The sequence below is a fragment of the Bufo gargarizans genome, chromosome 9 (assembly GCF_014858855.1).
Source record: "Bufo gargarizans isolate SCDJY-AF-19 chromosome 9, ASM1485885v1, whole genome shotgun sequence".
Taxonomy (NCBI): domain Eukaryota; kingdom Metazoa; phylum Chordata; class Amphibia; order Anura; family Bufonidae; genus Bufo; species Bufo gargarizans.
Genome location: NC_058088.1, coordinates 27,610,618 through 27,628,779, shown reverse-complemented (window position 1 = coordinate 27,628,779; position 18,162 = coordinate 27,610,618). Strand labels below are relative to the sequence as shown.

General features: G+C 41.7%; 2 protein-coding genes across 2 annotated transcripts; both read left to right on the top strand.

The window, feature by feature from the left end:
• The first annotated feature begins 4,132 nt into the window (after positions 1-4,132).
• LOC122919744 (3-galactosyl-N-acetylglucosaminide 4-alpha-L-fucosyltransferase FUT3-like) lies at positions 4,133-5,221 on the top strand. Its single transcript, XM_044268928.1, has one exon. It carries the CDS (start codon positions 4,133-4,135, stop codon positions 5,219-5,221), a length of 1,089 nt encoding a protein of 362 aa, XP_044124863.1.
• Positions 5,222-5,488: 267 nt separating this feature from the next.
• On the top strand, positions 5,489-6,166 carry LOC122919743 (3-galactosyl-N-acetylglucosaminide 4-alpha-L-fucosyltransferase FUT3-like; the record flags this gene model as incomplete). Its single annotated transcript, XM_044268927.1, has 1 exon — positions 5,489-6,166. A coding segment is annotated over one exon (678 nt), but the record flags the coding sequence as incomplete, so codon positions are not given.
• Positions 6,167-18,162: the final 11,996 nt, after the last annotated feature.

The window sequence follows — 18,162 nt, the reverse complement described above, 5'->3', positions numbered from 1 at the left end:
GCACACAGAGCTATGGGGACTGGGTATTGCGGATGTGCTAGCGGTGATCTAGCGACCCATGTCCTCAGCTCTATACCCAAAATCCAGGTGACAGGTTCCCTTTAAACAATAAAAAAATAAACATCATGGGCATCACCGTGTGCGAAAATGCCCATACTATTAAAATATAACAATATTAATGGCATACGGCAAATGGTGTAACTGTAAAAAATAAAAACTGCCAATTTGCCATTTTTTGTCACTTCAACTACCCAATATTTTTTTTTAAATTGGTATCACTGAAAAGAACAGATCGTCCCACAAAAAATGAGCCCTCACACAGCCCCGTAGACATAACTACTAAAAAGTAATATGGGTTAGAATATGGTTCTCAAAGGTTTAAAAAAACATTCAGTATTAAAGGGGTTGTCCAGGTTCAGAGCTGAACCCGGACATCCCTCCATTTTCACCCAGGCACCCCCCCCCCCCCGACATTAGCATCGGAGCAGTTCATGCTCCGATGCTCTCCTTTGCCCTGCGCTAAATTGCGCAGGGCAAAGGCATTTTTCAGAGTTCCGTTGACGTACCGTGGCTCTCCATGGGGCTGCCAGGAACCCCGGTGACGTCACCGGCACTGATGGGCGGGATTTGGCTCTGCCCTAGCCAGTAAAATGGCTAGGGCAGAGCTAAAGCCCGCCCCTCAGAGCCGGGGACGTCACCGAACACACCGCTGGGCGGAAGTTACCCCCCGGCAGTGTGTTATTGAAAACAAAAGAGCCCGTGCCCTGCACGATCTAGTGCAGGGCACGGGAGCGCATCGGAGCATGAGATGCTCCGATGCTAGGCTCAGGGGGGCTGCCGGGGTGAAAATAAGGGTATGTCCGGGTTCAGCTCTGAACCCGGACAACCCCTTTAAGACGCAAGAAAAATTATACAAGTGTGGTATCGTTGTAACCGTACTGAGCTGGAGAATGAAGATAACAGGTTAATTTTACCGCATAGTATACAGTGTAAAAAAGAAAAACCTTTATCAGAAATGCATTTTTTCCCAATTCTACCCCATTTCAATTTTTTTTCCCACTTCCTACTATATGGTATGCAACCGTTAATGGTGCCATTAGAAAGTACAACTTGTGCCGCGAAAAATAAGCCCTCATAAGGCTATGTAAATGGAAAAATAAAAAAGTTAGGACTATGGGAAGGTGGGTGAAAAACGAAAACGCAAAAATGGAAAATCCCAGGGTCTTTAAGGGGTTAAAATCTAGACGTGTTAGGCAAATTCTGAGTTTGGAATCAGCGCGCTCATTTTAGTATAAATCACATGTTTTTTTCTCAGTAGCAAAATCATTGTTGCGCGGTGGGACTTTTTTATGATGAGGTGCAGTCTGAAAATAGAGCAGGGAACCCAGTTCTAGTTCCTTGGGGTCTCACTATCAAGCCGTCTCTATCTTCTGTGCCCTAGTAGGTAGTATACAGACTGTTGTTTGCATCAGACTCAGGCTCCACTGGACCATTCTGTTGCCCATGAGTTGAGGAAAATCCCAGTATTAGGCCTTGATCACATTTCGTTTTCCACTGATGTGTGCTATCTGAAAAAATCACAGAGACATGCACCACTTTGGTCCATGATGTGCCCAATGACATGCCCAAGGAAGTCTTTGGGCCCTTGATGGCCTCCGTGTTTGGTTTGTGGTTTTCACTGACCTGCTTTCGCTGCTCTGGAAATTAAACACTGAGCAGTTTCTGTGGAATACGATTGACACAGGATATAGGATGTCTATAATACATATAATAATGCAGTTGTGATGTGATGGGCAGACAGTATTATGTTTGTTAAAAGGGTTGTGTAGCCAGTACATATTGATGACCTATCCTCAGGACACCCCGCACCTCTCCGATCAGCTGTTTGTTGAGGACTTACTCTACGTGGCGTCTCCTGTGTAGCATTGGCATAGTGTAATTACAAGTATGCGTTTCATTCAAGTCAATATTGCTACACAATCCCTTTAAAGTCTACTGACTACTGGCAGGGGAAACTGTAATTGGGCATGTTGGATTTGAATAGGCTAACGCTTTGGAGATAAGAAACTGCCAAATAAGGCCCTTTAGATGGGTCAAAGATCGGGGCAATTATCTGCAAGGAGCATTCCTATGAAAGGTGCTGCAGATCAGCCAATGACCAAGCAAACACTCGCTCATCACCTAAACTCATCGTCTACCAGCAGCACGTTGCTCTGTGTAAACAGGGATGTTATGCTGGCAGACAATGAATCTGTATGGGGACGAACAATCACAGTGGCGATCGTTCAGCCTCTACAGAGAGGATGATTGCTACATGGAAATGCAGCTCTCCCCTCTGCTCAACAATCAGGCAATTATCAAGAACAAACCGTTGACTCCTGATAGTTGCTTGGACCTTCTCTTTATGGTGGAGAGGAATGTACTGAAGACCAAACATAAACCATCTGAAATGTATGCCTCATGCAGCAGAATATCCAGAATCACCTTAGGATAAATCACTGTCTGAGAAAAATATCATTAAATGGCATGAGGCTTGGGTGGGAAGGTTGGGTCTTTCTGAACGTTTATAAGATTGAAGATGAATGTTGCTGTTTCACTCACAAAACTTTGATGACTGACATCTTAATCCCTAATAATGCTGCACTTAAGGCCGAGTTCTTACAAAGACATCTCTAGTCATAAATCCTTACCTGTGTGAAGGGTGTTTTAGATGAGGTGGCTCGAAAGAAGAGAGTGTACAGACCATGAATTGAAAGATGCTTCTTATTCCAGGGTGTTTGAAGATCACACCATGCTTGCTTCTTCCTGTATTTTTCTCAAAAAGATTTTCCATAAGATGTAAGTACCTAAAGTATTATTGTATTTGCTACTCAGAAGATATGTTCTAAAAAGCTTTAACATTTTTATAACTATTTTATTATACATTTAGAAATCATCTTATTTGGAATGTATTTGAGTCTAGATTGTCAAATTTTGCTCTTCCCTTTTGACACTCAATGTTACTCTACCCAGCCAGTGCATAACTATATGGAGCTCCATGACGTAACCCCATGACAATTCATTTATGAATCTCTTTTTAATACTTGATTCATGCAAGAATCTTAAAATCTGGTGTTTTTGGTGTTTTTCTTTATCCAGTTTTTGGTTGCTAAAAACACATTGGCCAACATTTGTGTCTAATCCATAGGGGTGTATGAAGCTTCTGACACAAAATAAATTTTGTTTGTAATATCTTTGGTTTTTTTGGCCACTGTGGTGTGCTCGAGGTGTGATATTGTTAAAGATCCTTCCACCTTTAGACCTTCATTTAAATTAATACTGTAAAAAAACTTCCACGGTCTGAGTGACTGGTGTTGGCTGTACACTTTAGATAGCTATTCTTCTTGAGTTCACCTTAAAGAGGTTTTCTAGTATTTAGATATTAATGACTTGTCCTCAGGATAGGTCATCAATATCAGATCAGTGGGGGGCTGGCACACAGCATTCCCACCAATTAGCTGTTCGGGGAAGGCTCCATCCAGTTTCTGACATTGACGTACTGCAGCTATTCACTTGAATAGAAGCTGAGCTGCAGTACCCTGCCTGGACACTGCACAGTAAATGGAGCCTTCTGCTTCTGGCTCCATTCACTGTATAGTTTCCGGTCCCGGCAGCTTCCCCATACAGCTAATCGGTTGGGTATGGCAGGGGTTGGTCCACCATCGATCTGATATCGATGACATCCAATATCCCTGATCCTCCTTTTCTCCACCAACTGGTGTTGTGGAGAATCAGAAGACTCCCATACACATTAGATAGTTGGTTATATTTTATCTAATCAGTATGCTCGGCTCGAGCTGAGAGACAACTCTGTTTATCTGAATGTTAGTCAAATAGTCTCTCTTGGGTTAGGCGAAGAGGGAGTTTTCACAACGAAGAATGTATTTTATTTAGATATATGCCTATGTGTTTAATATTTGCCCCTATTTGCCCAATTTTGTTTGTTCTTATGTTACCCCTTTAAATAAACATTGGTTAGCGAGCCTGTTGATGTCTGTAGAAGGTCTGCCCCTTATCTTCATAAAATGTCAATTTAAAGATATAAAGATGTCCAATGAGTTTATGTTCATATTTTTCCAGGTTAAATACAATCATGAAACTATTAAACCATCAAAGTCTCATAGTCATTGCCTCAGTTTTTTTCGTTCTGATTCTATTTTCCTGGACCCGGGGAAGACTGAGCCTCTCAATGGACTTAGAATGTGAGCAAAGAGGGATCATTCAAAATACCACAGAGCAGTCTCTGAAAACCTCCATAAGTTCATCACAAAAGGTAGAGAAGGAACTTCTTGTTCTCGTGTGGGTATGGCCCTTTGCAACACCTTTTCCTTTAGACACTTGTCAGAGGGTATATGGTATCTCTGGATGCAAACTAACAGCTGACAGGAACCTGTATAGCATTGCTGATGCTGTTGTTATGCACCATGTGGACATAATGTATGACAGGAAGTCTTTGCCACAAAAACCACGGCCTCTTTATCAACGTTGGGTATGGTTCAACATGGAACCACCATTGATTATCACAAATCTTCATTTCTTGGATAATCTATTTAATATGACTATGACTTTCCGCCAAGACTCCGATGTCTATAGACCCTATGGTCGAATTGAAGCTTTAAAGAAACCTCAGAGCTTCTCAATCCCTGCCAAGACTAAACTGGTTGCTTGGGTGATTAGTCAGTGGTACCCAGGTGCCAGACGTAATATATATTATGAGAAACTTAAAGAATATCTTCCAATTGATGTCTATGGGAAGAAGCACATGAAACTGTCTTGGGATGACTTCTATCAAACTATCTCCAAATACAAATTTTACTTGGCGTTTGAGAATTCAATCTATAAGGATTATATCACTGAAAAGCTGTGGTCAAATGCTTTCGATTCATGGGCTGTACCTGTTGTATTGGGGACATCTCGGAAAAATTATGAGCGTTTCCTTCCTGGAGATGCCTTCATTCATGTAGATGATTTCTCAAGCCCAAAGGAACTAGCTTCCTATCTTCTTGAGCTAGACCAGGATGAAGAGAGATACAAAAAGTATTTTTACTGGAGATCTCACTACCGCGTGAGAAGAGAAACAGGATGGGACAACCACTACTGCAAAGCCTGCCGAGCGCTTCAGCAGGCTCCAGATTACCAAGTTATCCAGAGTATAGAAAAGTGGTTTTTGGAGAACAGATAACCATGAAAGAAAAACTATGTAAAAGTTACAAATCATTTGTGTCACCAAAGTTGAGTTAGGGCTCTTTCACACCTGCGTTCTTTTCTTCCGGCATAGAGTTCCTTCGTCGGGGCTCTATGCCGGAAGAATCCTGATCAGTTTTATCCTAATGCATTCTGAATGGAGTGAAATCCGTTCAGGATGCATCAGGATGTCTCCAGTTCAGGACCGGAAAGTTTTTTGGCCGGAGAAAATACCGCAGCATGCTGCACTTTTTGCTCCGGCCAAAAACCACCATTGATTATCACAAATCTTCATTTCTTGGATAATCTATTTAATATGACTATGACTTTCCGCCAAGACTCCGATGTCTATAGACCCTATGGTCGAATTGAAGCTTTAAAGAAACCTCAGAGCTTCTCAATCCCTGCCAAGACTAAACTGGTTGCTTGGGTGATTAGTCAGTGGTACCCAGGTGCCAGACGTAATATATATTATGAGAAACTTAAAGAATATCTTCCAATTGATGTCTATGGGAAGAAGCACATGAAACTGTCTTGGGATGACTTCTATCAAACTATCTCCAAATACAAATTTTACTTGGCGTTTGAGAATTCAATCTATAAGGATTATATCACTGAAAAGCTGTGGTCAAATGCTTTCGATTCATGGGCTGTACCTGTTGTATTGGGGACATCTCGGAAAAATTATGAGCGTTTCCTTCCTGGAGATGCCTTCATTCATGTAGATGATTTCTCAAGCCCAAAGGAACTAGCTTCCTATCTTCTTGAGCTAGACCAGGATGAAGAGAGATACAAAAAGTATTTTTACTGGAGATCTCACTACCGCGTGAGAAGAGAAACAGGATGGGACAACCACTACTGCAAAGCCTGCCGAGCGCTTCAGCAGGCTCCAGATTACCAAGTTATCCAGAGTATAGAAAAGTGGTTTTTGGAGAACAGATAACCATGAAAGAAAAACTATGTAAAAGTTACAAATCATTTGTGTCACCAAAGTTGAGTTAGGGCTCTTTCACACCTGCGTTCTTTTCTTCCGGCATAGAGTTCCTTCGTCGGGGCTCTATGCCGGAAGAATCCTGATCAGTTTTATCCTAATGCATTCTGAATGGAGTGAAATCCGTTCAGGATGCATCAGGATGTCTCCAGTTCAGGACCGGAAAGTTTTTTGGCCGGAGAAAATACCGCAGCATGCTGCACTTTTTGCTCCGGCCAAAAACCCTGAACACTTGCCGCAAGGCCGGATCCGGAATTAATGCCCATTGAAAGGCATTGATCTGGATCCGGCCTTAAGCTAAACGTCGTTTCGGCGCATTGCCGGATCCGACGTTTAGCCTTTTCTGAATGGTAACCATGGCTGCCAGGACGCTAAAGTCCTGGCAGCCATGGTAAAGTGTAGCGGGGAGCGGGGAGCAGTATACTTACCATCCGTGCGGCTCCCGGGGCGCTCCAGAGTGACGTCAGGGCGCCCCACACGCATGGATGACGTGATCGCATGGCACGTCATCCATGCGCATGGGGCGCTCTGACGTCATTCTGGAGCGCCCCGGGAGCTGCACGGACTGTAAGTATACCGCTCCCCCGCTCCCCACTACTACTATGGCAACCAGGACTTTAATAGCGTCCTGGCTGCCATAGTAACACTGAACGCATTTTGAAGACAGATCCGTCTTCAAATGCTTTCCGTTCACTTGCGTTTTTCCGGATCCGGCGTGTAATTCCGGCAAGTGGAGTACACGCCGGATCCGGACAACGCAAGTGTGAAAGAGACCTTAGAAAAAAAAAAACTATCTTTCTGATTCTTCTCAAAATTGTATTTTTCCTATTTTATTCACTGAATATTATATATTTAATATATACTATATATTTATTAATTTGATACTTCTAAACTATGATAGCTAATTATAGTGGGATATTGCCATTAACAATTATACAGTTCTGTATTATGAAGCAGTGAGTAGAAGTATGGACGATGGGGTGGCTGGAGATTTAGTGTTCTTGGATTTTGCAAAGGCATTTGATACTGTCCCTCATAGAGGCTTAGAAAGTATAGTTTGTAACTGGATTAAAAAGTTACGGATACTCTGAATTTTCCCTTTGTGAAGTGGTTTACTTCAATGTTCATTGCTGGTTCCGCTATTATTGAACTTATTAATAAAGATGACACCAAGCTATGTAGTCCTGTGCAGTCAGTGGACGATGTCCATAAACTACAATTCAGCTTGGACACGCTGAGTGTTTGGGCGTCTACTTGACAAGTGAGGTTCAGTGTGGATAAATATAAAGTTACGCACCTGAGTACTAATAATTTACATGCATCATATGTCCTATGGGGAGTAACACTGGGAGAGTCACTTGTAAAGAAGGATTTGGGTGTACTTGTAGATCATAGACTAAATAACAGAATGTGATGTAAATCAGCTGCTTCTAAAGCCAACAGAATACTGTCATGTTCAAAAGAGGTATGGACTTGCAGGACAGGAACATAATATTGGCACTTTACAAACTTTGGTGCGGTCTCATCTGGAATATGCAGTTCAGTTCTGGGCACAAGTTCATAGAAAAGATGCCCTGGAGCTGGAAAAAGTACAAAGGAGAGCGAGTAAACTGAAGAGGCATGGAGGGTTATAGTTGTAAGGAAAGATGAGAGTAAAGAGGAAAATAATTACATTCATTTAGCCTTGATGAGAGGCATCTAAGAGGGAACATTATTAACCTGCATATCAAGGATCAGTTCAAAGAAATATGGTGAAAGCTGTTCCATGTAAAACATCCTAAAAAACTAGGGGACACTGCCTTTGTCTGGAGTGAAAATGGTCAGACTTCAGAAAAGGCTTCTTCACCATAAGAGCTGTGAATCTGAGGAATAGTCTACCTCAGGAGGTGGTTGTTCATTGCTTCAAAAATAACATATGATTTCTTGAATGTGAATGTATAGAATACTTGTTTTCCACTTCCCTTCCCTTCAACCATGTCCTGTCGCGTCCCTTGGTTCAAGTCAACTAACCGTGTAACTATGCAATAACTGTCCGAGAGAAACAAGAATAATAATCTATTGGTGGTTAATACCTTTTAATGGCTAACTGAAAAGATGATGACACTACTGCAAGCTTTTGAAGCTACTTGGGACTGTTCCTCAAGCGTCATTATCCTTTCAGTTAGCCCTTTAAAGGTATCAACCACTGAGGAATCTCAATCTTTCTTTACTTTTTATTTTTTACCTTCTACTTACTGACTAACATGGTACAAATATATGTTTTACTTTAATAATCTATTGTAATCAATGTGATTATGATGGAACAATTCTGTGTCTGTGATGAGGACTCGAAGGGGCTGTCTTTTATTTTACCAGCTGGAAAGGTTCCCTGGTGGAAAGCAAATCACAGAGGGATCAACTGTTGTAAATCCTATGGGGCAACAAACCAACGTTTTAGATGCCAGTCTTAATAAAGCCTTATAGCTGGCAGTGGATCCACCAAAGTTATGAAGAGACGCAGGCCTCTCCATAACTTTGGTGCATCCTCCACCAGTTATAAATGTAAGACAGCATCGTTGCTGGCTTACATTTAGACCATTTTCTATACCTAAAACAGGTGTGGAAAATGGTAAATGAGATGGGCCTACCAGCCCGTCCCCTTCCCCGCCCACAATTTTAGACCTGGTGTCAGCGGGGAGAAGTCACGATTAGTTGCGCTGCCATCTGCGCCTGGAATACACCTAATAAATGACCCCCTATCTGTTTTTCCAAGAAGAATCGCAATCTGAATATTCAATGAAAATCTGTATGGCACACGTTGATCTCAATGTGCGCTCATTGCCAAAGTTCCCACAGGATTTGTCTCTACTGGACATTCTATTTGCTCCTGACCTGTATAACCAGTTTCTTACTTTCGAGCCAACCAGTGAACTGGGTGTTCCCAATGGGGTTGGACTGTTAATAAAATCAAAATACTTTCTTTTATTTCAAACCCCCCAATTTGTTTGGACATTTGTTATTGTTTGGTAACTAAAATTGACAAGGGGATAGTCTTAACCCCTTAGGGACCGGGCTAATTTTCACCTTAAGGACCAGACCATTTTTTTTTAAATCTGACCAGTGTCACTTTATGTGGTGATAACTTTAAAACGCTTTGACTTATCCAAGCCATTCTGAGAATGTTTTTTTGTCACATATTATACTTCTCGACACTGGTAAAATGGAGTAAAAAAATGTCATTTTTATTTATAAAAAAATGCCAAATTTACCAAAAATTTAAAAAAATTAGCAAATTTCCAAGTTTTAATTTCTCTACTTCTATAATACATAGTAATACCTGCAAAATTAGTTATTCCCCATAAGCCTACTTAATGTTTGGATCATTTTTAGAATGACATTTTATTTTTTGGGGACGTTACAAGGCTTAGAAATTTAGAAGCAAATCTTGACATTTTTCAGAAATTTTCAAAAACCCACTTTTTAAGGACCAGTTCAGGTTTGAAGTCACTTTGTGAGGCTTACATAATAGAAACCACCAAAAAACTACCCCATTCTAGAAACTATACCCCTTAAGGTATTCAAAACTGATTTTACAAACGTTGTTAACCATTTAGGTGTTCCACAAGAGTTAATAGCAGATGAAGATAAAATTTAAGATTTTGAATTTTTATGGCAAATTTTTCATTTAATCCATTTTTCCAGTAACAAAGCAAGGGTTAACAGCCAAATAAAACTCAATATGTATTGCCCTGATTCTGTAGTTTACAGAAATACCCCATATGTGGTCATAAACTGCTGTATGACCAAACGGCAGGGTGCACAAGGAAAGGAACGCCATATGGTTTCTGGAAGGCAGATTTTGATGGCCTTTTATTTTTTACACCATGCCCCATTTGAAGAACCCCTGATGCACCCCTACAGTAGAAATTCCATAAAAGTGACCACATCTAAGAAACAACACCCCTCAAGGTATTCAAAACTGATTTTACAAGCTTTATTAACCCTTTAGGCGTTCCATAACACTGGGTTCACACCTGAGCGTTTTACAGCGCGTTCAAACGCGCTGTAAAACGCTCAACACATGAAAACCAATGCTTCCCTATGGCCCTGGTTCACACTTGAGCGTTTTACAGTGCGTTTGAACGCGCTGTAAAATGCCCTACGCTCAAAAAAGTTCTTGAGCTTCTTTGGGGCGTTTTGTCGCGCTTTCCCGTACATAGACTTTCGGGAACGTGCGACAATGGGCGTTCGCTTGTCTCTGTATGCGCGATTCTAAACGCCGGTACAATCGCGCATACAGAGCGCTCCTTTCAGAACGCTCAGGTGTGAACCCAGGGTAAGATTTAATGGAAAATGGAGATAAAATTTCAGAATTTCACTTTTTTGGAAGATTTTCCATTTTAATAATTTTTTTCCAGTAACAAAGCAAGGGTTAACAGCCAAACAAATCTCAACATTTATTACTCTGATTCTGCCATTTACAGAAACACCCCATATGTGGTCGTAAAATGCTGTACGGGCACACAGTAGGGCGCAGAAAAAAAGGAACGCCATTTGGTTTTTGGAAGGCAGATTTTAATGGATTGGTTTTTAGACACCATGTCCCATTTGAAGACCCCTGATGAACCCCTAGAGTAGAAACCCCCAAAAATTGACCCCATTTTGGAAACTACGGGATAAGGTTGCAGTTTTGTTGGTACTATTTTAGGGTACATATGATTTTTGGTTGTTCTATATTACACTTTTTGTGAGGCAAAGTAACAGAAAATGGAAATTCAGAAATTTAATCTCCATTTTCCATTAACTCTTGTGGAACACTTAAAGGAATAACAAAGTTTGTAAAATCAGTTTTGAATACCTTGAGGGGTGTTGTTTCTTAAATGGGGTCACTTTTTGGAGTTTCTACTCTAGGGGTGCATCAGGGGGGCTTCAAATGGGACATGGTGTCAAAAAACCAGTCCAGCAAAAACTGCCTTTCAAAAACCATATAGCGTTCCTTTCCTTCTGCGCCCTGCTGTGTGGCCATACAGCAGTTTACGACCACATATGGGGCATTTCTGTAAACTACAGAATCAGGGCAATAAATATTGAGTTTTGTTTGGCTGTTAACCCTTGCTTTGTTACGGGAAAAAAAAGGATTAAAATGGAAAATTTGCCAAATAGCTGTTTTGGCACCGTTTTTATTTTTTATTATTTACAACGTTCATCTGACAGGTAATATAATGTGCTATTTCTATAGAGCAGGTTCTTATGGACAAGGCAATACATAATATGTATATCTTTATTTATTTATTTATTTAGGTTTTACACAATATGATCCTTTTTGAAACAAAAAAAAAACATGTTTTAGTGTCCATAGTCTGAGGGCGATTGTCTTATATAGGGTATCATTTTTTGCGGGATGAGGTGACAGTTAGATTGGCACCATTGTGGGGGGCATACACCTTTTTGATCGCTTGGTGTTGCACTTTTAGTGACGTAAGGTAACAAAACAAATAGTTTTTTAGCATAGTTTTTATTTTATTTTTTTGACAGTGTTCATCTGAAGGGTTATGTCATATAATACTTTTATAGAGCCAGTCATTACGGATGTGGCGATACCTAATATGTATACTTTATTCTATTTTCTTTTTGTTTTACACAATAATATAATTTTTGAAACAATTATTACACTTTTTGTAATGTAAGGTGACAAAAAATGTTTTTTTTTACACCATTTTTATTTTTTATGGTGTTCACCTCAGGGTTTAGATCATGTGGTATTTTTATAGAGCAGGTTCTTACGGACGCGGCGATACCTAATATGTCAACTTTTTTTTTTTACGTTTAACATTAAAAGCATTTATGAAACAAAAAAATCATGTTTAGTCTGAGAGCCATATTTTTTGGGCCATTATCTCATGTAGGGGCTCATTTTTTGTGGGATGGGGTGACGGTTTGATTGCTACTATTTTGGCGTACATGCGACTTTTTTGATCACTTTTATTTCCTTTTTTGGGAAGTAAGGTGGGCAAAATTTCTTCATAGTTTTTTTTTTTATGGCGTTCACCGTGCAGGGAAAGTAACATGACTGTTTTATAGATCAGGTCATTACGAACGCGGTGATATCAAACATGTGTAGGGAATTAAAAAAAAATTTTTTTTACTTTTTTTTTACTTTTTTTAAGCAGAAGTCTGATCAGCACCATGGACAGCAGGAAGCCTGTGAAGGCGTCTGGTTGCCATGGTAACCATAACTCGCTGCCACAACAGAACAGCGGGTGATGGAGAGGGAGGGGGGCCCTTCCCTCTGTGATCCCATCAAGAATCGGAGGCTGAAAAGGCACAGCAGCCCCCGATGGGAGAGGGAAGGAGCTCCCTCCCTGTTAACCTCTTCCATACAGCGGTCCCTACGGACTACGTCATGGAAGGGGTTAAACGGCTGACATCTGTGCCAGCACAGATGTCAGTCGTTTCAAGCAGAGTGTCAGTAATGTGCTGACACTCTGCTAAAACCGCTCACCCTTTCGCCCGCACTGCCGGTAAACATAAAATAAAGGCATTTTGAATTGACCTGTGGTTTGCAGCGATCGTCGATACTGGGTGCCTGGTGATTGATTTCAGCGGTGATCGGAACTAGACAGGACATACTTGTACTCCCTGTGTCCTTAAGTACCAGGACATCAGGGCGTAAAGGTACCCCCTGTGTCCTTAACACGTTAAGTACTATAAGCATGAAATGATATGTGTAAGGCTAGTTCCACACTAGTGTTAAAATCTTTAGCTGGATACTGCCTTTCATGGCTGGAGCCCATTGACTATAATAGGAGACGGTGGAGATCCAGCCTGTTTCCAGCATTAGTACCGGGATTTAGCCGGACAAAAAACACTGCAAGCACTAATGCTGGAAACAGGCCAGATCCCCACTGGGTCCCATTATAGTCACTGGGGTCTGATGGTCCTCCGTCCCTTTCCGGCTATGCTGGATATGATGAACTCCGGGAGGTTGTTCCTCTGCCGGAAAATTTTGCCGTTAGCCTAAGGTGCTCTTACAGACATATCCCTTCACTGTTCTGAATTAGCAGTTGTCAGCCTTAATGAAAATCAATCAATGCATCTATCTAACTTAGTCAAATGAAACAAACATCTAGTAATTACGGTTGTCACAATGTCCCTAATCATAAAATTGTATCACTAATAAAAACAAAAGTATAAATCACCAAAGCACTGTCATCGGGTAAATTTTTTTAACCTTTCTGTCTGAAGAAAAGCAATTCATAATTACAACCTTTAGATAATTACAGGGGCTCAGGAGTATCAATCATAATTTATTATAAAAAGGTTAAAGCCACAAGATGACCTGACTAGTGTCTAGGGACAGTAACCATCTATAGAAACCTTAAGGTACGCAGATTATTCCAGGTTTCCCGGAGGAGCAAAGACTAAAGACCGAAAATAAACATACGTGACATGCTGTAGTAAGAAATTAGACAAAATACGTAGATAACAGGACAATATCTTAGTTTGTATAAGAACCTAAATGACGCAGAAATTATTGTATAAAAGTAGCTCTTACAAGTTTTGCTGTTCTTTTGACATAATAAAAATTGTAGCAGATTCCGCACCAAAAGCCATTCATGGGAGCACGGAATCTGCCTCATTGCGGTTGATGTGTCTGGTGGTTTATATCTGCGACTGGGGCAAGACAAGACATGTGCTGTCATGAACTTAAACCGCCAGGGTAATGAAAGATTGCGCGTCCTTCCAATGAAAACAATCGGCAGATTCTGCATGGTCTCCAAAGTATTTTTGGCACAGAATAGAATCCAGGTCATGAACGGCTCATGAAAAGTATTATGGAACCTGTAACAGGTGGGAACCCCCTTTATCACCACCATACACTGAGAAGAGGGCATGACTGGCATGCTCATGGCAACAAACAATAGTTGTAGCTGTTCTACAATGACATGGTGTAACGCCGGCCAAACACATTCGATAGAAGTCTCATAGATTGATTTTATCAGGATTGGCTGACCATCATATACACTGAACAAAAATATAAATGGAACACTTTCGGTTTTGCTCCCATTTTGCATGATCTGAACTCAAAGATCTGAAACATTTTCTACATACAAAAAAGACCCATTACTCTCAAATATTGTTCACAAATCTGTCTAAATCTGTGTTAGTGAGCACTTCTCCTCTGCCGAGATAATCCATCCCACCTCACAGGTGTGTCATATCAAGGTGCTGATTAGAAAGCATGAATATTGCACAGATGTGCCTTAGACTGCCCACAATAAAAGGCCACTCTGAAATGTGCACAGTTTTGCCTTACTTCGGGTCAGAAAACCAGTCAGTACCTGGTGCTGCCACCATTTGCCTCACGCAGAGCAACACATCTCCGTTGCATAGAGTTGATCAGGTTGTTGATTGTGGCCTGTGCAATGTTGGTCCACTCCTCTTTAGTAGCTGTGCCAAGTTGCAGAATATTGGCAGGAACTAGAGCACGCTGTCGTATACGCCGATCCAGAGCATCCCAAACACGCTCAATGGGTGACATGTCCGGTGAGTATGGTGGCCTTGCAAGAACTGGGATTTTTTTAGATGTTTTCAGGTGATGGTCGTGGATGAATGGCACAACAATGGGCCTCAGGATCTCGTCACGGTGTCTCTGTGCATTCAAAATGCCATCAATAAAATGCACCTGTGTTCGTTGTCCATGACATATGCCTGCCCGTATAATCAATCAGGGCACTCCCTTGTATTTTACACTTCTGGCTGACTAAGAGTCTCACTTTAACTCAGATACTCAGAATTCAGCCATATAGCATTTTGAATATTTGTTGTTAGATGAGAAGGATACTACTCCTGCTTCAGAAGACCTCTTGGTCCTTTCTTTACTTTATTTTTCACGATTAAAACGTGTTGCATGGCTCTCAGGCCCACTTGTTCAGAGTTCGCCGAGTTGTAAACCACATTCAAGCACGACGTTTCGGGGGTCACCCCCACTTACTCATGCGTGAAGATCAGGTGTAACCAACAGACTTAAATATTCTAGGGCATGGGCGTAGTCTGTCTCAAATCTCAATTTGTGTCTAAAAACATTAATTTGGTTACAAATTGACATTTCACAAAAATACTTTAAAATTACAGATGTCATTCAACCCTTTTGATTTTAATGTTTCCCTTTTTGTAATCCATCTAGTTTCATGTTGCAGACATTTTTTCTTATTATTTTCTGGAGTAAATCCAGGTTTAATGTATTCTAGTATTACCCATTTAATTTCATTCCATTTATGTTTCCTTTCGTAACAATGTTGTAACAAAGTAGTTTCTTGGTATTTATCTTTTTCCTCTTTTTTGCTATCAGTAGATTCCACATATCTTTTTATGTTGGATTTATGTTCTATGAGTCTTGTACGTATTTCTCTTTTGGCTTGTCCTATATACCACATGCTGCAAGGCATCTCAGACCGTAGACAACATTTTTGGTCATGCATGTAGTATGATGGCGCATGGGAATTCTATATCCCTTCCTGGGATGATTAATGAACTCTCCCTTTATAATTTGGTTGCAGTTCATACATGACAAGCATGGGAACGGGCCTCTTTTTTGTTTGTCTAGAAAGTATTGTTGATCCTTTTTTTGTATTTTAGATCTCCCTTAATTAATCTATTACCTATTGTTCTCCCTTTTCGGTACGCAGCATTAGGTTTTGATTTAAAACGATTTTCGTATTTTTTATCATGTTGCAAAATATCCCAATATTTATTGATAATTTTTTAAATTAAAATTGCTTGACAATTGTAGGCGCCTACATATACTGGGCATTCATTCCGGTTTTTCTTACTTTTTCTAATAAATAGGGTGTCTCTTGGGATATGTTCAATTTCTTTTTCTGCTGTATCAATGATATTTTTAGGGTATCCTCGGTCTAAAAATTTTTTAGATATGGCTTTTATTTGTTTTATATAATCTTGATTTGTTTTGGTTATACATTTAGCTCGTATCAGTTGACTTTTTGGTATACCTTTAAAAATATGTGGGGCGTGGTGGCTAGTATAGAGCAATAGATTGTTTCGATCAGTGGGTTTGGAGTATAATATGGTGTTAAAACATCCTATTTCTTCTTTAGTGATTTCTACATCTAGAAATTATATTGTGGTGCAGGGGCGTAACTAGAAGTGACTGGGCCCCACAGCAAATATTTGTAAGGGCCCCCCTCAGCGCGCTTCGCACCTCCCTCCTCCTGTGTAAACCCCACTCCTTTGGCACAGTGTAGCGGTATACTGTATATTGTGTGGCACAGTGTAGCGGTATACTGTATATTGTGGGGCACAGTGTAGAGGTATACTGTATATTGTGTGGCACAGTGTAGCGGTATACTGTATATTGTGGGGCACAGTGTAGCGGTATACTGTATATTGTGTGGCACAGTGTAGCGGTATATTGTGAGGCACAGTGTAGAGGTATACTGTATATTGTGTGGCACAGTGTAGCGGTATACTGTATATTGTGGGGCACAGTGTAGAGGTATACTGTATATTGTGTGGCACAGTAGCAGTATACTGTATATTGTGAGGCACAGTGTAGAGGTATACTGTACATTGTGTGGCACAGTGTAGAGGTATACTGTATATTGTGGGGCACAGTGTAGCAGTATACTGTACATTGTGGGGCACAGTATAGAGGTATACTGTACATTGTGGGGCACAGTGTAGCGGTATACTGTATATTGTGGGGCACAGTGTAGGCTATATGTGCATAACATAAACATACTCCACATGAACACTTACAGTTACTTGGCTTGGCCCTTGGGGATCTCGGACGCCACTTCCACAGCTGATGTTGTGTTTTATCCTAATGAGAAAGATTTTATAATAAGGATTTGGAGAAGGGGCAGAGGGAAAGCAGAGCAGGGAGAGGCCGGTGCTGCTACTAGGGGGTCATACCATGGGGCAGTAATAAAACCCACCATAATGCCCCCCCCCCCCCCAGTAGTAATAATTCTCCTTATAATGTGACAGTGCAAAAATACCCCCTTGTAATGCCCCCAGTTGAGCTAATGTCCCCATAGTGCCCCCATAATGTGCCAGTATAAAATACCCCTATATAGTGCCCCCAGTAAATTCCCCCATAGTGCTCCTTTCCCCCCTTCTTGCTAGTGCCCCCCAAAATGTACCAGTATAAAATGCCCCATATATAGTGCCCCAGTAGATGCCCCTCAGTGTCCGGCCTCTGATAGGCTGCCGACCTAGTGTCCCCCATAATGCCCCCCAATAATGTGCCAGTAAGTGCCCCCCATCATGTGCCAGTATCAAGTGCCTCTCCCCCCCACATGTCCCAGTATCATAGTGCCATCTCCCCCCATGTGCCAGTATCAAGTGCCTCTCTCCTTCCCACCCCCCATGTGCCAGTATCAAGTGCCTCTCTCTTCCCCCCATGTGCCAGTATCATAGTGCCATCTCCCCCGCAAAAAAGTGCCAGTATTAAGTGCCTCTCCCCCCCATGTGCCAGTATCATAGTGCCAACCCCCCCCCACATGCCAGTATCAAGTGCCTCTCTCCTCCCCCCCATGTCCCAGTATCATAGTGCCATCTCCCCCCCCACACTAAAAAGTGCCAATATCAAGTGCCTCTCTCCCTCCCCCCTCCCCATGTGCCAGTATCAGGTGCCTCCCCCCCCCCATGTGCCAAGTGCCAGTATCAAGTGCCAACCCCCCCTCTCCCCTCCAGGTGCCAGTATCAGGTGCCTCCCCCCCCCTATGTCCCAGTATCATAGTGCCATCTCCCCCCCCCCACCACCACCACCACAAAAAAAGTGCCAGTATCAAGTGCCTCTCTCCCTCCCCCCCCCCATGCCAGTATCAGGTGCCTCTCTCCCCCCCCCCCCATGCCAGTATCAGGTGCCAACCCCACTCCCCCCCATGTGCCAGTATCAGGTGCCTCTTCCCCCCCCATGTGCCAGTATCAGGTGCCAACCCCCC